The 20,059-nt window shown below is 47.0% G+C and overlaps 1 protein-coding gene and 1 long non-coding RNA gene across 2 annotated transcripts; one reads left to right on the plus strand and one right to left on the minus strand.

The window, feature by feature from the left end:
• Window positions 1-2,327: 2,327 nt before the first annotated feature.
• HILPDA (hypoxia inducible lipid droplet associated) lies at window positions 2,328-3,187 on the minus strand. Its single transcript, XM_084788048.1, has one exon. The coding sequence runs from the start codon at window positions 3,138-3,140 to the stop codon at window positions 2,946-2,948; it is 195 nt and encodes a 64-aa protein (XP_084644174.1). The 5' UTR covers window positions 3,141-3,187; the 3' UTR covers window positions 2,328-2,945.
• A 1,845-nt stretch (window positions 3,188-5,032) lies between these two features.
• LOC311600894 lies at window positions 5,033-10,984 on the plus strand. Its single transcript, XR_014780395.1, has 3 exons — window positions 5,033-6,522; window positions 7,362-7,423; window positions 10,250-10,984. It is a non-coding gene; the product is annotated as an uncharacterized lncRNA (long non-coding RNA).
• Window positions 10,985-20,059: the final 9,075 nt, after the last annotated feature.

The following is a 20,059-nucleotide window of genomic DNA, read 5'->3' on the forward strand; positions in this document are numbered from 1 at the left end:
TCTTACTTGTACTTTTATTTATGTGTGTGTGAGGGGGCCATATCTGTGGAGGTCAGAGAGTTGGTTCTTACCCTCCACCATGTGGATCCCAGGGGTCAAACTCAGGTCATCAGGCTTGGCAGCAAGCACCTTAACCCACTAAGCCATCTTGCCAGCCCTCCAATTACATTTTTTTTTTCCATTTCCAATTATTTTGTGTGTGTTGGGGGGGGGGGTGCCAGCATACTACAGTGCCTGAGTAGACAAACTGTGGGAATCACTTCTCTCCTTCCACCGTGTGGGTTTCAGAGAAACTCAAGCCATCCAATTGTTTTTGCTTTTAGTTTTTTCAAGACAAGGTTTCTCTGTGTTATCTTGGCTGTCTTGGACTCGCTTTGTAGACCAGGCTGGCCTCAAACTCATGGTGATTTGACTGCCCCTTCCTCCTGAGTGCTGCAATTAAAGGCGTATACCACCATGCCCAGCTCAGGCCATGGGATTGTCGACCAGTGCCTTTACCTGCTAAGACCTCACACTAGTCCTCCAAATGATTGACTGCACTACACTAATGAAGTCAACCCTTTAACCTCAGCAAAGTCAAGACTAGTTTAGAGTGTGCCCAGAAGGAAGGTGTGACGATGTATTTTTAACCCCAACAACCAAATCACAAGTTTGAGGCCAGCCTGGACCACTCAGCAAGACCCAATAAATAAATCACTTCTTGGCCCTTTGGCTAAGAAAAATGTACCATGCACCTAGAACAGGGAGGCTGGCAAAATACTGACTACCACCGTGCAGCAATAGACAAAGTGAATCCCTAAACCAAGCTTATCAGTCAGTTGCATTTAGAGCGAGCACCAAGGAAGCAGGGCTGGCTGAGCAGAGGACGCTGTGTTCCGTACTTCTCTTCTGGCAAAAGTAAATCAGATTCACAAAATGACGTACACACAGAGATGAGAGACTAACCTGAGGCAAAGCAACTGCTTTCACATGTGGGGCAGGGGACAGAGTGATGAAATGGGGGAAAGATCCCTCTTTGCTTGTCATAATGGCAGGCACCTTTAGTGCCAGCAGTTGAGACCAATGGGGCTCTGTGAACCTGAGGCCACACTGGGTCACCTGTCAACTGCTCTGAGCTCTGGGCTATATAGTGAGGCTGTTTCCAAACAAAATACCCTCTTCCACTGTTGAATAAAGGTGACACTGCTCAGATGTGGGGGAGGGGCAGAAGCAAGCATAACTAGGGAGGAAGAATCCTAAATTCAAGGCCAGCTTGGGTCACTGGTCAGGGATGCTCGTCATCCTTTAGACTCAAGGAACGGCAGGGAGAAAGCAGTTTTCTTTTATAGAGATGCATCAGTCATGAGACCAAATAGTTCTGGGGGGATTAATGCCACAACTCTGCCTTGGAGACTAGTCTCTTATATAAAATGTTATATTACCTGCAAAGGACCCAAGAATATCCTAACATATACTTATCTCTAGATTACTTATAGTATCTACTACAATATAAACAGTTGCTCTACTTTATTGTTTAGGGAGAAATGACGAGAGTCTTATCATGGACAAAAAAAAAAATTCATTGTGAACATAATTTTTAAAAAATCTCCAGGGCTGATTTAGCTCCAGCGGTGCAGAGCTAACCTGGAATGTGCAAGGCCCTAAATTCAACCCCAAGCACTAATAGTCAAGGGCTCAACCTACAGTTGGCTGAATCCACAGAGGGTCTTGCCCAGGCTCAGATAGCGGCCTGATACAGGGCAGACCTGAAAGGTCCTGTTCCCAAGTTAAGTTTATGTTTAAACCCAGGGTTACGGCTACACACAGAGAAACCTTGTCTTGAAAAACTTTAAAAAAAAAAAAGTTTATGTTTAAACAAAACTTTTTGTTTGAGCTCAGTCTTGCTATGCAGCCCTGGCTGGCAATCCTCCTGCTTCAGCTTCCTAAAGCTTTTTGCACTTTCTTCCTTCTGAGTTTGACAATATTAAGTTAAAATTATAGAAGCCTGTAATTTTAGCATTTGGAAGGTAGAGGTAGGTGGATCAGGAGGCCAAGGCCAGCCTTAGCTACATAAGACTATCTCAAAAATAAAAATGGCCAGGTGTGGGGGTGCACATTTTTAATGCCAGCACTGGGGAGGCAGAGGCGGGTGTCTCTATGAGGCCAGCCCGGTCTAGGCCAGGTATGCATAGTGACTTCCAGGACAGCCAGGCCAGGACGGCATAGTGAGACCCTGCCTCGTAAATAAATAAACAGATAAACAAATAGATCTAGGATAAACTCACAGATCTAGGATTTAAACTTTTCCTTACTAATTTCAAGGGTAGACATGTCAACATGACACATAGTGAAAATATATATATTCACATTTATTACATTAGAAAAATTCATTTAAGCCACACAGTGGCTGGGACCCCCACAGCCTGGGCAGGCCTGATCATCCTACAGCCCACTTTAGACACTGTATACACACACATGCAAACCACACTGGAGGAAGAACGTTACGTACAGCTGAGACCCGGGCACTGGTTATTCCAAGCTCTCTCTTTGTAGCCAACCCACAACCCCATAACCGCTGTAAAACAGCCCTCATGGAAGTACTCAGTAAGCCAACCAGCCAGAAGATACTTATGTCCGAAAGAGTCCTTTAGGGCAGAGGGCTAGAAAAACAAACCAGACCAAAACACTATCTCCCCAACAGCTGAAGCTGGAACGCCTTCATCTCAGATCCAGGCTGCAAAGGAAGCCATGGTCGGGTGAGATTCTCCACCCCACAGCCACAGACAACCCACCCACACTTCCACGTTAAACGGGCTCTTTTGCAGAGTAAGAGATATCCAAAAAAAGGCCCTTTGAGGCCAATAACGGTTCTTTGGAGACACTGATGCTGCCTCTTAGAAGACGGAACGTGTGGTTGGCCATGCTGAAGTTAGTGTACCAGTCTGGCTAGCACCTGAGGGGGCCGTTTACTGCACTCCTCTGGACGGATGGTCTGGAAGGCCCTCCGGAGGCTCTGCGTTGGCTAGTGGACTTCTCGGGGTCCAGGAGCTCCCAGGCAGTGGGCTCTCCAATAAGCCCCCCAGGGACTCCATCAGTCTGACGAAGACAGACAGCAGCGTCAAGACAAGTCCCAGCAGGTAGAGGCTCAGCATATACTTCATGGCTGTGATGCCCAGCCCCTCTGCAGGGAACTAGAGGGGCCTTCTGCTTCTAGGCCTGTGGAGACAGAGGAGGAAGAGTCCATAGTTTAGTCTCTGGGATGCACATGCAACCTTCAGCCTTTATTTTGCCAGGAGCAGGAGAAGCTCTGCCCTCCCCTCCAGGGAGACAGGGACAGCGGCATGTTTGCTCACAGCATTCAAATACCTTTGCACTGCAAACTCTGTGGCTGCAGAACAAATCACACATTATCGGAATAATTTCAAGAGCACTGTTTGGAACTGTCTGTCTTTACCTTTTGTCACTCTCTCCAGAATCCTGCTATGTAGCCCAGGCTAGCCTCAAACTCAAAGCAATCCTCTTGTCCATGCCTCTTAAGTGCTGGGGTTACAGGTACATTCCACACACGGGGCTACTTTTACTTCTCCTTAAGATCTTTCCTACCAAGCACAATGTACAAACCCTATGTAACAGTGCCAGTACGTATCTTTACATAAGGGACAGATGGAAAGAAACATTAAAAAAAAAACCAAACAAAACCCAGGCTGGAGATAACAGCTCCGAGGTTTGTACTGCCTTTCTTGTAGACATCCAGCACCCACATGGCAGGCCACAACCATCTGTAACTCCAGTCCCAGGGAATCTGACACCTTCTTGCGGCCTCTACAGACAACACACACCTGTGATGCACAGTAAAGAAGCATACAAAACATGGAGGCAAAACACTTATTAAATAAATAAAAATTATACATATATGTGTACATATATATGAAATGCAAGAAAATGCTGGGTGTGGCTGCTGGTGCACACTTGATATACACAGTGAGTTAAAACTGAGCCTGGGCAACTTAGTGAGACTCAAAAATTGTATACAGAGGACTGAAAATATAGCTCAGTGGTGTAGAGGGCTTGCCTAGCCTAGCATGCTGCAGCACCACAAGAAGAAATAAACAGTAAGAAAATGCCCTAGAGCAGCAGCCGGTATATAAGTTTCTCCTGTATCACACAAACTTACAAACTTAGTTTACAAACTTAGAAGTTGGCTGTTCTGGACTCACTTTGTAGACCAGGCTGGCCTGGAACTCAGCCTGCCTCTACTTCCCAAGTGCTGGGATTAAAGGCATTTGCCACCATGCCCAGCAATTATAAACTTTTTGAAAATTGTCAGGTGGTGGCATACGCCTTTAAAATCCCAGCACTCGGGAGGCAGAGGCAGGTAAGGATCCCTGTGAGTTCGAGGCCAGCCTGGTCTACAATGTGAGTCCAGGACAGCCAAGGCTACACAGAGAAACCCTGTCTCGAAAAACCAAACCAACCAACCAAACAAAACCAAAACAAAAAACAAACAAACAAAACCCAACAAAACTTTTTGAAAGTCGATATAAATATAAATCGTAAGGTATCAAAAACCTATAATCCCAGCTATGAAGGAGGCTGAGGCAGAAAAGATGCATGTTTAAGGTTAGCCTGAGCTACAGAGAGAATGCAAAGCTAATTTGGGAGATATAGTGAAACTTTGTCTCAAATTAAACATAAGGTCTGGATACAGCTCAGTGATATAAGCCTTACCTAGGGCATTCAAGATTCTAAATTCAATCCCTAGGGCCTCAAAACAAAAAGCAGCAACTACTTCAAAACTGAAAATCAAATCAAGTTAATTTGTCCAAACATAACTTGATTCATTTTCAAATAGCTCAGGCATTCTGGAAGGTACTTGGGCCACACTGCCTTCAGGAGGGCAGTTACTACACAACACTCTAATGAGGTGTTAGATAGGAAGGGGTTAGGGTGAGGGTGCTTTGGGGACTCATATAGGTGGCCTAAGGGGGAAGAGAGCCGAGCCGAGGGAGGCTGGGGGTGTGGGGGAGGTGGGGTAAGGAGCAGACAGACCTAACGGGAGAGCAGGCAGCCCGAACAGAAGGGGCGAGGGATCCAGGACTGGTCGTCCGGCCTGGAGGCGTTCTGGGCCAGTTACCTCAGGAGGAAGAGTCGGGAGAAGGCTACTCGCTGTCGCAGCAGGTCGTGCAGGGGTGCGGAGGAAGCTCGGCAGGGTAGCAACGTGGAAGCACCAAGCAGGCACTGCGCTGTGTGCAAGTAGTAGCAAAGATAAACCGACCCCCCGAGGCCCCGCCCCTTCTGCCGAGGCCCCGCCCCCGGGGACTGCGCACGCGTACTGAGACTGCAGGCGTTCTCCGAGGGTCACGTCCGCCCGGCCGGCCTGCGTCAGCTGACGGGTCGCGGGAAGCACGCGCCTTGCGGTTGACCCACCGCGGACCAGAGTGGGTCTGGCCTGAAGATCGACCCCGCTGGCTTTCTTGTAGAAAACCAGGAGCCCAAAGTTGTCTTTACCTACCCCATTCTCCCAGTCGCTGGAAGCCGCACTCCTCCTAGGGCGGGTAGTGGGTGAAGGCCCAGCAGGGGTACTTTTTTTTTTTTTGAATCATGTTCTTTTTGCGCATCCTTGTCTGGCCTCGAACCCTGTCGAGTGAAAGTGAAATACTCCTGGTGTTGGGCTTGGCTATAAAAGGCGTTTGGACAAATCACTTTGCCCTCAGTGATTCCGGTCCCCAGTGAGGACATTGGCTCTTAGATTCTTTTTGTTTTCTTTCCTTTAAAATAAGCTATTTACTTTTTTAAGGTGCCTTTAGCGTCAACTAGAGTTTCATACCTGGAAACTGAGCCGCCTTACCAGTCAGTCACCCGCCAGCCCCACCCAAGACAAAGTAGATGTGCTGTCCCAAAAAGGGGAACCTCAGAAAATATTCCTGGGGAGGCTAAGAGTGGGAAATACCCTAGAATTACAGGCAGATCTATGGCGCCTGTGCCGCCTTCTCGTGGTGAAGAGTGGACTACAGTCAAAAGCAGGGATCACTTAAAAGAGGAGTTCTAGGACCAGCGAGCCAGTGTACCTGGGCAAGAGCCGATTCTGTGTGGGAGAAGCCCTCTCCTCTAAGACAAACAGTTGAAGGGAGGAAACAAAGGTCCGCCGTGACCTTTCCCCTACTTTTCCAGATGACTAGACTGCAGAGAGGGCGGGGATGCCCGGAAGAGAGACGTGCTGACAGGCAGACAGAGCTCCATGGAAATCAACTTTGCTGAGCAACTCACATCACTTCGGTTCATCACTGCATAGTATCTGCGCCCCTTTACCCAGAATTCTACTTCTGGGAATTATCCCTCAGGAAAACTCTCACCTGTGGATGTAGGGTGGAATATGGAATTACCACAGTGCTGTTCTAAGCTGTGCAGATCTGAGGAAGCCCATCAACAGAAGCTGGCTCTATAAACCATGGGGCATTCACACAGGGATTGCCATAAGCCAAGAAAAGAGAAGGCAGCCTGTGCACACTTAACACAATCTCCACAGTATGTTGTTAAGGAAAGGTGAGTAGAAGGGCTTGGATGTAAAGTGCTTATCCATCACCTACCACACCCATAACTCCAGCCCTTGGGAGGAGGATAAAGGAAGACCAAGACAAGTTCAAGGTCATCTTAAGTTTTTCTTTTTCTGTTTTTCGAGACAGGGTCTCTCTGTATTAGCCTTGGCTGTCCTGGACTCGCTTTGTAGACCAGGCTAGCCTCGAACTCACAGCGATTCCACTGCCTCTGCCTCCGGAGTGCTGAAGCAACACTGTCTTAAAACAGGCTTTAAACTAGGTGTGGTGGGGCATGCCTTTAATCCCAGCACTCGGGAGGCAAACGGATTGCTGTGAGTTCCAGGCCAGCCTTTTCTACAAAGCGAGTCCAGGACAGCCAAGGCTAATACAGAGAGACCCTGTCTTAAAAAAACAAACAAAACAAAATGACAATAAACCATGGCTTTAATTCCAGCACTCAGAAGGCAGAGGCAGGCAGTTCTCTGAGTTCAAGGCCAGCTTGGTCTACAGAGTGACTTGCAGGGTAGCAATGCTATACACGGAAAACCTGTTTTGAAAAACAGGAAAAAAGCCAAAACCACTGGCATATGCTATTATGTAGATGAGACTTGAAAACATTATGCTGACTAAAACACAGAGCTGAGAGGAGGCTCAGCAGTTAAGAGCAGTGGCTGTTCTTCAGAGAACCTAGGTTCAGTTCCCAGCACTGTCGTGGGCAGCTCACTACTAGTGGTGTCTGGCCTTACCAGCACTGCACACATGTGGTGGACAAACATACACATGCAGGCAAAACAGCCACACACATAAAATAATAAAACAGACACCAACATGTATGATTCCATTTAGGTGACGTCAGAATGAAAAAAATCTAAAGCAATGACATAGATTAGTGGTCACCACACTAAAAGGTGAGTGATTTCTTCCCCACTTCGGTTTCTGGTTTTATTTCTTTTTGTTTTGTTTTGTTTTTCAAGACAGGGTTTCTCTGTATAGCTCTGTCTGCCCTGGAATCACTCTGTAGACCAGGCAGGTCTCGAACTACAGAGATCTGCCTGCCTCTGCCTCCCAAGTGCTGGGACTAAAGGCGTGCGCCACTACAGCATGGGGTTTCTTTTTTCAGTGGGTGATGAAATGTTCTGAAATTGTAGTGATGGTTGCACAAATCTGTGGGTGTGCTCAGAACCACTGAATTATATGCTTCATTTAAAACCTGAAACTTGGCCTGCGCATCTTTGTTGGTAGAGTTTGCCTAGCATGCTCAAGCCTTAGGTTCAACCCCCAGCATTTCGTTAATTGGGTGTGATGGTGCACGCCTGTAATTGTAACACTTGGGATGTGGAGTATCAAATTTTCAGGGCTTTTTTTTTTTTTTTTTGATATATAAAAAGTTTGGGCCAGACTCGGTGGTGCACACCTGTAATCTCAGCACTAGGAAGGCAGAGGCAGGCGGATCACTGTGAGTTCAAGGTCAGCCTGGTCTACAAAGTGAGTCTAGGATAGCCAAGGCTACTCAGAGAAACCCTGTCTCAACATTCCCTGAACCTCCTCCCCCACGTGCACCCCCAAAAACCAAGTTTGAAGGCGACTTGGGGGATATAAGACCTTATTTAGCTTCCACCCCCTCCTCCTGTGCGTTTGCTCACACACCAGAAACTGAAATTTGTTGCATGTAGTATGTTGGAATAAAGGTCAGATTATTGATTTTTGAGTCTTGTTGTATAGACCAGGCTGGCCTTGTCATCTCTGCTTCAGTCTCCCAAATGCTGTGGCTACAGGCATAGGCCACCCTGACAAAAACATTACTTATTTTGAAAAGAATACTTTAAGGACGTCTTCAGATAATAACAACAGAGCCACCACTGGTCTTATGAAGGAAACTTCTGATGTCTTCAAGAAAGAAGAAAACTAAGGTCAAAAGGAAATGAGCTGCCAAAAAAAGTGGTGAAATGTTTAGAAAACACATGTTATGGTGACTCAAAACTATTTTTAATAGCAATGATTAGTGTGGGAAAGCAAAGATAAGATGAACTGATGAAACCCTGGTACACATTCAAATGGAACCGGGAAACCGGGTGTGTGTTGAATCTCTACAACTCCAGCACTGGAGAGGTGAGGCCTGAGGGCCAGCTTGACTTTAGCTTCAACTGCAGTGAGTTCAAAGCCAGCCTAGGGCCTTTTGTCTTGGTTAATCTTGATGACGTTTAAAATCCTCCTGGAAACAACCCCCGGCAAGTCTGTAAGGGAGTTTCTAGATTAGGTTAATTATAGAGGGGGTCCTAGCCTGAAGGAAAGAGAGCCCAGCACCAGTGTTGATGGAGTGTTACTGGCTGCCTCATGCTCCTGCAGCTAGCTGGTCCGTTTTGCTGTAATGAACTGGTAGCCGCAAATTCTACACCAAAGTAAGCCCAAATTGCCTTCGTCAGGGCACCTCATTACAGTAATAGGAAATTAGCCACCACACAGTGGGGTTGGGGATGCCCTAGGGACAGAGATAAAGCTGAGCCAGTCTTTTTATTTGGAAGCAAAGTAGATATTCACTTTGAAGATTTTTTTTTTTATGAAGACATTTTTATGTCTTCAAATAAAAATATTAGCCAGAGCCAGGCATGGTAGCACATGCCTTTCGGGAGGCAGAGGTAGGCGAATCTCTGTGAGTTCTAGGCCCGCCTAGTCTACAAAGAGAGTCCAGACCAACCAAGGCTACGAAAAAGAACCCCTGTCTGGGGATGGGGGTCGGGTAGGGTGGTGGGTGGAGTGGAACTAGCCAGGCCGGGCATGGTGGCCTTCACCTCCCAGCACCCAGGGGAGCAGAGGCAGGTGGATCTGTGAGTTGGAGGCCAGCCTGGTCTACAGAGTGAGTTCCAGGATATCCAGGGCTACACAGAGAGGAAACCCTGTCTCAAAAGACAAACAAAATAAATACTAGTCAGACTCAGTGACATTTAATGCTAACACTTATAAGACAGAGGTAGGTGGATCTCTGAGTTTGAGGCCAGCCTGGACAGCCAAGACTACACAGATATTCTGTCAAAAAAAAATGGAATTTGTTTAATTTTATGTGCACTGGTATTTTGCCTGCATGTATATCTGTGTGAGGGTGTCAGACAGTGGACTTACAGATAGTTGTGAACTGTCATATGGGTGCTGAGAATTGAACTCAGGACCTCTGGAAGAGCAGTCAGTACTTTTAACTGCTGAGCTATCTCTCCAGCCCCACAAATAAATTATTTAAGATAGATCTTCTTTTTGCTCCCTATCCTGAAACTCTAAAGTTTGGGTTTTTTGTTTGTTTGTTTTCTTCTTTTCCAGACAGGGTTTCTCTGTGTAGCCCTGGCTGTGCTAGACTCACTTTGTAGACCAGGCCGGCCTTGAACTCACAAAGATCCACCTGACTCTGGCTCCTGAGTGTAGGATTAAATGTGTGTGCCACCACACCTGGCTGAAATGTTCAGTTTTCAAGCCATTATGTAGAACCGAGCAAAGTTTTAGCCGCCCACACTCCTGTTGCTCTAACTACCTGAGAACCCGATGCAGGCTGTCACTTGAGTGGGTATGAAGCAAGGTGTGGTGGGTCACATCCTAATCCCAACACTTAGGGGCTGATGACCATGGAGAGCTGGGGGCCACCTCCAGCTACTCAGCCAGAACTGGAATGGGCAGGGGTTGGTGGAGAAAAGAAGGAAGGGAGAAAATAAAAGAGGAAAAAATTCAACACTAAACAATTCTCCCATCAGTTTCTGCCCCAACAGGAGGATGTGTGACCCAGAACCGAGTGTAAGGTCTGTTCACTGGATCCTCAGCGTCAGCCATGTTCAAAAAATGCTGGATGAGTGAGTCAATGGGTGATTGTTCACTCGCTCCTGGACCCTACCTAAAAGTCCTTTCTCACGGTAGCCTTCCTAAATGGCCTTTCTATTTCAGTACCAGAAGCCCTCCCCAGCTCCCCTCCTCGGCCTCACTCGGTCTTCATAGCGCCCCGAGGCACCAAACCCATCCCCTTTATTTGTTGACAAGATTGTAGCTCTGTGAGAATGAGGATTTGGATTGTTCTGAAGATTGCTGTATACCTAAATCCAGAACAATGTCTGGCATACAATGGGCGCTTATATATTTGCTGAATGAATCATTTTGTATAAATGAGGTAATTTCATAAAATTTTGGAAATAAAATAGCAGCTACTGAATGACTATCAGTGTTTTGTTCTGGTGTAGTTTTGTTGTTATGGTTTTTTTGTTTTGGTTTTCTGAGACAGGGTTTCTCTGTGTAGACTTGGCTGTCCTAGACTCACTTTGTAGACCAGGCTGGCCTCGAACTCACAGCAATCTGCCTATCCCTGCCTCCTGAGTCCTGGGATTAAAGGTGTGCGCCACCACTGCCCGGCTGGTTTTTATGTTTTTTAAGTCAGAGTCTATACAGCCAAGACCAGCTTGAAATTCATATAGTGTAGCCTAGCTTTGAACAAGTCAATCCTGCTGCCTCATCTTGGGGTGCTGGGGCTATAGGTGTGACCCAGGACACCCAGCTCTATCAGCATTTGTTACACATTTTAACAATGATCCTCTCTGAGTCATACAATGGTAATTTTTCTTGTAAATTACCCCCCCACACACACACACACTGGCATCTATTACAGTTATAATCTGAGAAAAAAATTAAAATTTACTAAGATTTGTAAGTTTGCTGCCTGAGGTCTCTGTCTTTTTTCCCCCGTTGATGTCCTGGGTATTGGACCAAGGTGTTGCACATGCTGGGCAAACATTCTGCCGCTAGGCTCTGCCCTCATGCCTGCCTTAAGTCTTGCCCCAGTTTCTTCATCCCAACTCATGTTGTTCTTTCACTGCATGAAACAATGAGGTAGATGCTAGTGGGAGTGAGAGGAAAGGCCATGGCAAGGTGTGGAGAACAGGGGAAAGGGGACCCAGAGAAGCGCTCAAAGGTGAGCAGAGGGCACCGCCAGCTGTGACCTCGCCAGTTTATCTGGGTCAGTAGCCTCAATCCAGAATCTGGCTCTTTTGTAACTAAACACAAGGCTGAGGCAAGTCACTCCGGCAGTTTTCTCATCAGAGCAGTCTGGCGTGGAGTGGGGACACCCCCAGTGCCATAGGCCTCTGCTCCCCAGGCTTGTCGGGGAATCTTGGTGAGCACCACAATGTAGAAGAGAATCTAGGGTGTGAAAATACCCTGTGACCTGGTGAAATGGCTGGGCAGGCAGAGCGCTGTTACCAAGCTGCATGGCCTAGATCCAGCCTTTGGGACCTACGTGGTGGAAGGAAAGAACTGATTCCCTCAAGTTGCCTTCTGATCCCCACATGTTCACTGTGGCACACACGTGGCCATGCACACTCATGTGCATGTACACATAATAAAGAAAAATGTTAGAGAGAGAGGGAGAGAGAGAGAGAGAGAGAGAGAGAGAGAGAAGGCTGGGCCTGGTGGTGCACGCCTTTAATCCCAGCACTTGGGAGGCAGAGGCAGGTGGATCGCTGTGAGTTCGAGGCCAGCCTGGTCTACAAAGGGAATCCAGGACAGCCAGGGCTACACAGAGAGGCCCTGTCTCAAAAAACAAAACAAAACAAAACAAAAATAAAGAAAAATGTAGTTTAAAGTAAATAAACCACACCGGTCATCCCAGTACACAGGAGGCCAAGGCGGGGGGGGGGGGGGGGGTGGTGGTGAGGATTTTGAGTTAGAGACCAATTTGAGCTACATAGTTAGATATTCTTGAGGAAAACTGAGATTGGAAAAAGAAAGGATCTTGTTTGAGCTGGTGTGTGTGTGTCCATAAGCATGTGTATTTAAGCAGGTGCCAGGAACTGGTGTCGTGGATTTGGTTTTTGACAGGCTCTCACTGTGTGCCCCACCTGGGCTACAACTCACTATGTAACCCTCAGACACCAGACTGCCATTCCCTCTTGAGTACTGAGATTAAAGGTGCGTGCCACTGTGCCTGGCAAACACGAGGTGTCTTTTGTTTTGTTTTGTTTTGTTTTGGGGGGGGAGTTGATTATCTTGTTTTGTTGAAACAGGGTTTGCCCGTGTAGCCCTGGCTGTCTTGGACTTGCTTTGTAGACCAGGCTGGCCTCGAACTCACAGCAATCTGCCTGCCTCTGCCTTCCGAGTGCTGGGATTACAGGTGTGCGCCACCACACCCGGCTGGGATATCTTTGTTAGTTGTTCTCCAATATATTTGCTTATTTTAATGCATGGATGTTTTACCTGCATGAGTGTCTGTGCACTGCATGTGTGCCTAACGACCTCAGAGCCCAGAAGAGGCATCAGATCCCCTAGACTAGAGTTGCAGATAGTGGGTATTGGGAACTGAACTCATCCTCTGGAAGAGCAGCCAGTGTTCTTACCTTGAACCATCTCACCAGCCCAGAACTTTTTTTTTTTAATCTTTTCAAAGACAGTCTCATATAGCTCAGCTAGCCTCAAGTGCAACATGCATCTGAGGCTGGCTTTTGAACCCCTCATCTTCCTGCCTCCATCCCCTAAATGCTGGAGTTACAGGTGTGAGCCATCATACCCGGCCGACTTCAAAACCCTTATGAGTCAAATTAAGGTTTAATAATCAGTGATCTGCAAAATCTTACTTGTCAATTAGACAATTGAAATTCAAAAAGTTGCGCATGGTGTACGCACTGTAAACCCAGTATTTTTGAATCAGAGGCAAGACTTCTGTGACTTCAAGTTCAAGCTGGTAGCCTTGTGGGAAAAATACAAAACAAAGACGAAAAGAATGCAACTCAACACAGTAACAACTTCTTCCAACCTCCTCCTCCTCTCCTCTTACAAGACAGAGGTTAGCCTAGCCTGACGTCAAGGTTTCTATGTAGCTGAGGCTGTCCTTGAACTCAGGATCTTCCTGCTTGTACACTCCCTCCCCCACCCCCACCTCCAATGCCAGGATCACAGGCATTAGCCACAGTGTGCAGTCTTTTTCTTGTTTGTTTTTGAAATAGGGTCTGTAGCCTTAGCTGGCCTGGAACTACGCAGCCCAGACTGGCTTCCCGAGTGCTGCGAGCACAGGCTTGCACCAGACATGAATGGAACCACTATACCCAGCCGTGCCGGTTTGGAAAGTAAGAGTGGGTGGATTTGACAAGTTTATAGGTTCCGGTGTTCTACTCGAATGGTGCTCTCGGTATCCATGGGAAACCACACACATTGGTTTCATGGCATTGCAGCTGCCAGAAATTGCAGGTTCTCAAGTCCCGTCCATAAAATGTCATGGGTTTTGCATGTAACTTGTGCACCTCCTTTTGAATACCTTAATTTATATTAGTTCTGAGACTTCCCCTTTGCATAGATTACACCTGTATCATATAGTGCAATGAGAAAGCTAGGTAGTAACGGTAGCTATAGTGTGCTGCTTTTAGGGAATAATACTGGGGGAGGGGAATTGGCAGAAAGCCCATACATGTTCAGTATAGGATTATGTATTTCCAATCAAAGGTTGCTTCAATCAAGGCCATGGGAGGCTGATATTATAAAAAGAAAAAAAAAATCCCAACAGATGAGTGAGGACAACAGATTAATGAAAAGCTTAGGAGAGATCCAGGCAGAGTCCTGCTTCTTCGTCTCAGTAGAGGCTCCTGCACCGTCCCTCTGTGTGGGTAATGAACATCAAAGGAATCTATGCAGACAGAAGAAAGCTCACTGTGAGCAGCCCCGTGCACACCCACTCAGTAACTTCGGATGGATGGATGTGCAGACCTTTCATAGCCTTCTTGCTCAAAATCACCAAAGTGAGAACCTAGGTGGAACTCCCGTCTCGTCCTCTTGCCTTAGCATCCACAGCTCTGACGTGGGGGAGCCCAGACAGCTGCCAGAGAGCCAGGCCTGTGCTGAGCTACACTCGGCTTGGCGAGTAGTTATGGAACTACAGGGTAAACTGGGCATCTTGTTGTCAAGAGCAGGGAGGCGTAAGATGTGGGTAGAAGTCCTTGGGGTGCATGGGGATTTCTTGCTTTTGGTGCACTCATAATCACCACACTAAGTCCTCCTCGCACACATATGTCCTGCACTGACACATGCCTGAACTTGACTACGTCCTCTCCTTTCCTAGCTGGTTGGCAGCTCTCTCCCAGATGGATGCCCAGACATTCCTCCTGCCAGCTGGCTGACTCTGTGACTCTGCTCCAAGTTGGCTAGTGGAGGACAGAGGGTTGTCCTTCTGCCTCTTGAGCCAGCCAAGAAGGACAGAAGCTGCTTCTGGGAGTGGCATAAAGAGAAAAGCAGGAAGCCTGGCGTGGTGGCGCACCCCTTTAATCCCAGCACTCAGGAGGCAGAGGCAGGCAGGTCGCTGTGAGTTCGAGGCCAGCCTGGTCTACAAAGCAAGGCCAGGACAGCCAAGGCTACACAGTCTTGAAACACTGTCTTGAAAAACAAAAACCAAACCAAAAATAAATAAATAAATAAAAAAGAGAGAAAAGGGGGACCAGAGTGATGGCTAAGGTAGTTAAGCACTTGCCCCACAAGCTTGGTGAACTGAGTTCAGTGCCCCAGAAGTCACATAAAGGAGGAAGGAGAGAACCAGCTCTAAGCTGTCCTCCGACCTCCACATGCACATTGACGCATGCCTCACCCACATCATAAGCAATACACTATTTATTATTAAAGGATAAGTTGGTGGCATGGGGCCGGGGGGAGGGGTTCTGGAGAGATGTCTCAGTGGTTAAAGAGCACTGCTGCTCTTCCAGAGGACCTGGGTTCAATTCTTAGCACCCATATGGCAGCTCACAACTGTCTCATGCCCTCTTCTGGCCTCTGTGGGTTCCAGGCACGCACACACAATGCACAGACATACATGCAGGCAAAACACTCATACACTTAAAATAAAAAATAAATGTCTTCTTTTTTTTTAAAAAAAGGACACGTTGGAGATTTAGCTCAGTGGCAGAGCACTTGTTTAGCAAGTGCTTGGATGCTCAGCTGGGGGTGGGGAGATAACACCCCCCCCCCCACTCTTTTTTTCTCCCTTTCTTGACAGTCCTCCCTTTTTTCTTGGCTTAGTAGAGAACTCTATAGATGTTTCCTAATTGGCAGCCTCAGAGAGAGTGCTGTAGTCCTTCTTAAGTACCACATTCCATCCCCCTTACTCCTCGACCCTGAAAGGCAGACAACACCATCCAGTGTTTCCGGTTATCTCTTGGTTATGTCACTGTTTAGGTCCCTCTCAGCTGATGAGCATGTTTTGTCTAAAGAGCCTTTTTACTGTTCTTAAAAGTTATTACAGAGCAAACCAAGTCTCTTCAGAGCCTGGAGACGCCAGCTTGAAAATCTGGCTGAGCAAGCTAATGGGCTAACATTCTATTTGGCTAATTAAGTTATACATCAGTATATGGCTTTATGAGGAGGGATTTTTTTCTTCCAGAATCTGGGATAAACTCATGTTGTCCCCTGAATCTTCTCTGCACAACAGAAGTCAGAGGAAACGCAGAGGTTACTGGGCTTCTTCCTTTAATCCTGGCATCGTACTTAAGAGTTAGAGGCTAGCCTGGGCTACATAGCTCTAGGCCAGTCTGGGCTACAAAGTGAGAGTCAGTGACAGAATAAGGCTCTGTCTCAAACAAAACAATAAAAGCCAGCTTTTTAGGAAACTCAGGATGAGAATATTTTTCAAAATAATGGGTAGTTGATACCTCTGACTCAGGAGACTCTGGGTCTGTCTGTTAGGACAGCTGTGTGTATACTGCAAACCTTAGTACCTGTCATGGCTCAGAGCTGTTGACATTTTTATTGTCTTTGTGACTTCTTGTGTCATGTAATGTTTGGGCTAGGGACAATGGCTTTCACAGCTCATGGTACAAGTCTCTGAATCAATAGCATATGACTGTTTGTGGCTTTTGCACCTGAGACCAAGTATCTTAGCCAAACAAGAAGGCAAATCTCCATTTCCCTCATACCTTCCTATAACAGGGGTGCCCTGTGAAAAATCACAAGTGTTCCCTAAGGATGAGAATTTATGAGGCTCTTGGAGGAAAAGATAGAAATTCAAAGTTTCAGCTGGGTGACGGTGGCACAGACATGTAATACCAGCACTTGCGGCGCAGCAGAGGTGGCAGATCTCAGTGAGTTCAAGGCCAAGCCTGGTCTACAAAGCAAGTCCAGGACAGCCAGGCCTACACAGAGAAACCCTGTCCTGAAAGAAGGGAGAGGGGGAAGAAATTAGAAGTCTTTCCAATATCTAAAAACAAGCAGCTAAGTGCAATAACCAGTCCCACGGTGGCCAGTCCCCAGAGTCACATCACTCGATTGTCTATGGAGGAATATTTTTAAGGTGCCAGACAGGATAGAAAAAATGCCAATATCATCAGATCCCAAGTCTTATACTCAGCATGGCCACCTACATCTGCGGGGGGGGGGGGGGGGGACAGGGGACGAGGGGGCGGGTGGTAAGGTAGACAACAGGCCATGCTCTGGAGAGCCGGTTACTTCTTCTCTCCCCAGCACCATTGTCTACTTGTCGTTGGATTTTGTCCTCCAGGAAGACTCACTGTCCTCCCCATTCCCGGCAAAAGCACACCGCAGCTTCCAGGGCAGCGAGGTCCCCGGTGTGAGATTCTCAGTTTTTCTGTCTACCGTCCTCAACTGAGGACACGTGACTGTCCCATCAAGCTGTGCAGCTGTCCTTCTCTGGCCTCCTCCCCATCCAAACAGGTTTAATCTGGTTCTGCAGCTGAGCGCTCTTGAAACAGGACAGGTGGGGACCATCCTGACCTCTTTAGAGCACTTTATGCTCTAAGAGAAAGCACAGAAAATTAGCTATTTTGGAGGAGAAATTTAGGATATAAGATGATAAATTGGGGGAATTAGTTTTGGTCTCCCTTCCCAACATTCCTCCTGGTTGTTGTTGTTGTTGTTGTTGTTGTTGTTGTTGTTGTTGACATAGGGTGTCCTTAGCCTCCTATCTCTTGCTTCTACTCCCCAAGTTTTGGAGTTACAGACATTTGCCACTATACCCACCTAGTACCCTAAGCTTTTACTTACATTTGGGGGGGGATATTTTTCTTTTCCTATTTATTTATTTTTCGTTTTTCATTTTTTGAGACAATTTCTCTTGTGTAGCCCTGGCTGTTCTGAAGCTCTCTTTGTAGACCAGGCTGGCCTCAAACTCACAGCGATCCACCTGCCTCTGCCTCCCAAGTGCTGGAACTAAAGGTGTGCGCCACGACGCCTGGCCCTTTCCTTTTTAAAGACTGAGTCTCAGATAGCCCTGACTGGCCTCAAACTCACTTTGTGTCCCAGGATGACCCTGAGCTTTTGATCCTTCTGCCTCCAGTCCTCAAGGTCGCGATTACAGGCTTGTGCTACCAAGTACGACTTAATGAAGTGCTAGATGGGGCCCATCCCTCTTTTTTTCTATTTCTATTTCTTTCTTTTCTCTCCCCCTCCCCCAGACAGGGTTTCTCTGTGTAGCCTTGGCTGTCCTGGACTCACTTTGTAGACCAGGCTGGAACTCACAAAGATCCACCTGCCTCTACCTCCCAGGTGCTGGGATTACATGCCTGTGCCACCCCTCCCGGCCATTTCTTTTCTATCTTTACTTGTTGTTTCCTTCCCAGTCCTTTCCCTAAAAATCCACCCTTTCCCCCTGGATAGTCTTTGTAATGACCCTGCCTCATGAACTGATTATCTAAAAAACAAATCGAAGCCTGGAGTGGGCATGGTGGCACAAGCCTATAAGCCAAGCGTTACAGAGGTTGAGGTAGGAGGATTTCAAGTTCAAGGCCAGCCTGAACTTTTCACAAACAAGCAAGCAAATCTTGGCACCGACGGCTGGCCCAACACACTTGTCTAGCTGTCTTAGTGACTTTATCTCATAGAACCTGGGGCGCATGCCAGAGTCATCTGGTGACCCAAATGGTGGTTATCACCACGATGGCAAAAGCTTTGTCAAGCTGAATCCCTCCAGCTGGGGGAGATATTTGGAGGCTGTCGGGCTCTGTGTCTGTCCAGGGTCTCCGTTATTTACAGTTGTAAAGACTTGGTATTATCACCAGCCTTAGATGATAAAGCTGTGTATCTTATCACTCAAATTGGTTCATGACTCACACACAGTAAAATGTTTTGAAAAAAAAAACTGTTACAACTCATTTAGATTCATGCAAAAATTGACTCATTGTTTTAAACTTTAGTTTTTTTATTTATTTATTGTATTTATTTATGTTTTGCTTATATGCCTGAATGTGTTCCATGTTCAATGCCTAGTGCCCATGGAGGTCAGAAGGAGATATCAAATGCCCTAGAACTAGAGTGATCAGTGGTTATGAGCCACCACGTGGTTGCTAGGAACCAAACCTAGGCTGTCTCCAAGATGAACCAGTGTTCTTAACAGCTGAGCCATGCCTCTAGCACAGCACACCAACACATTTGCTAACTGCCGTTTATTCCAATGAGCAATCAACCTGCCCAGGTTGTGCTGATTGCTCACTGTTTATTTGTTTTTCTTGTATCCAGCAGGTAGTGGGAGTGGGAGCTGTAGTCAGAGCTGGGGCAACTAGCTAGGGGATCACTAAGGTGGGACTCACCAACCTTTCCCACTTGCTGGGATGCCTTCACCATCCCACAAGAAGACAGTGTTGAATCTCACAGTCTATCCAAGCATCTGCAGAATGTGGTGGTCTCCAGACAGCCCAGTGGCTTCCAGACAGGCAGCCCGATGGCCTCCAGACAGACAGCCCGATGGTCTCCAGACAGACAGCCTGATGGTCTCCAGACAGACAGCCCGATGGCCTCCAGACAGACAGCCTGATGGTCTCCAGACAGACAGCCCGATGGCCTCCAGACAGACAGCCTGATGGTCTCCAGACAGACAGCCCGATGGCCTCCAGACAGACAGCCTGATGGTCTCCAGACAGACAGCCTGATGGCCTCCAGACAGACAGCCTGATGGTGAAGCTCAGCTCTGTACTTACTGACTGGGAGACCTGGGTGAGTTTCTTTTCCTTCCCCAATCTCAGTTTCTTTTCAGTTTTCTCTTAACGAGGACAGCAGTGTTCACCCTGGAAATGGAAATGACTTTGTTTTAAGAGTTTTTGTTTGTTTGTTTGTTTGGGGTTTTGTTGTTGTTTTGTTTGATTTTTTGAGACAAGGTTTCTTTGTGTAGCCTTGGCTGTCCTGTACTCACTTTGTAGACCAGGCTGGCCTCAAACTCACACTGATCAGCCTACCTCCTGAGTGCTGAGATTACAGGCATGCAGCATTCACACCAACTGGCTTTCTTGTTTTAAACGTTTTTGTTTGTTTGGTTGGTTTTATTTTTGTATTTTTTGTTTTTTGTTTTTGTTTTTGTTTTTCAAGACAGGGTTTCTCTGTATAGCCTTGGCTGTCCTAGACTCACTTTGTAGACCAGGCTGGCCTCGAACTCACAAAACTTACAGAGATCTTCCTGCTTCTACCTCTGGAGTGGTGTGACTGGAGGCGTGCACCACCCACCTGGCTAAGTTTTATTTATTTATTTATTTATTTTGGTTTGGTTGTTGGTTTTTTTTTGTTGTTGTTGTTGTTGTTGTTCTGTTTTTTGTTTCTTGTTTCTTGTT

This window comes from Acomys minous (genome assembly GCF_964271855.1).
Source record: "Acomys minous genome assembly, chromosome: 6".
NCBI classification, from domain to species: domain Eukaryota; kingdom Metazoa; phylum Chordata; class Mammalia; order Rodentia; family Muridae; genus Acomys; species Acomys minous.

Bases quoted from the DNA above. Each gene is read 5' to 3' on its own strand.
- HILPDA (XM_084788048.1), bottom strand. From the start codon at position 3,140: ATGAAGTATATGCTGAGCCTCTACCTGCTGGGACTTGTCTTGACGCTG.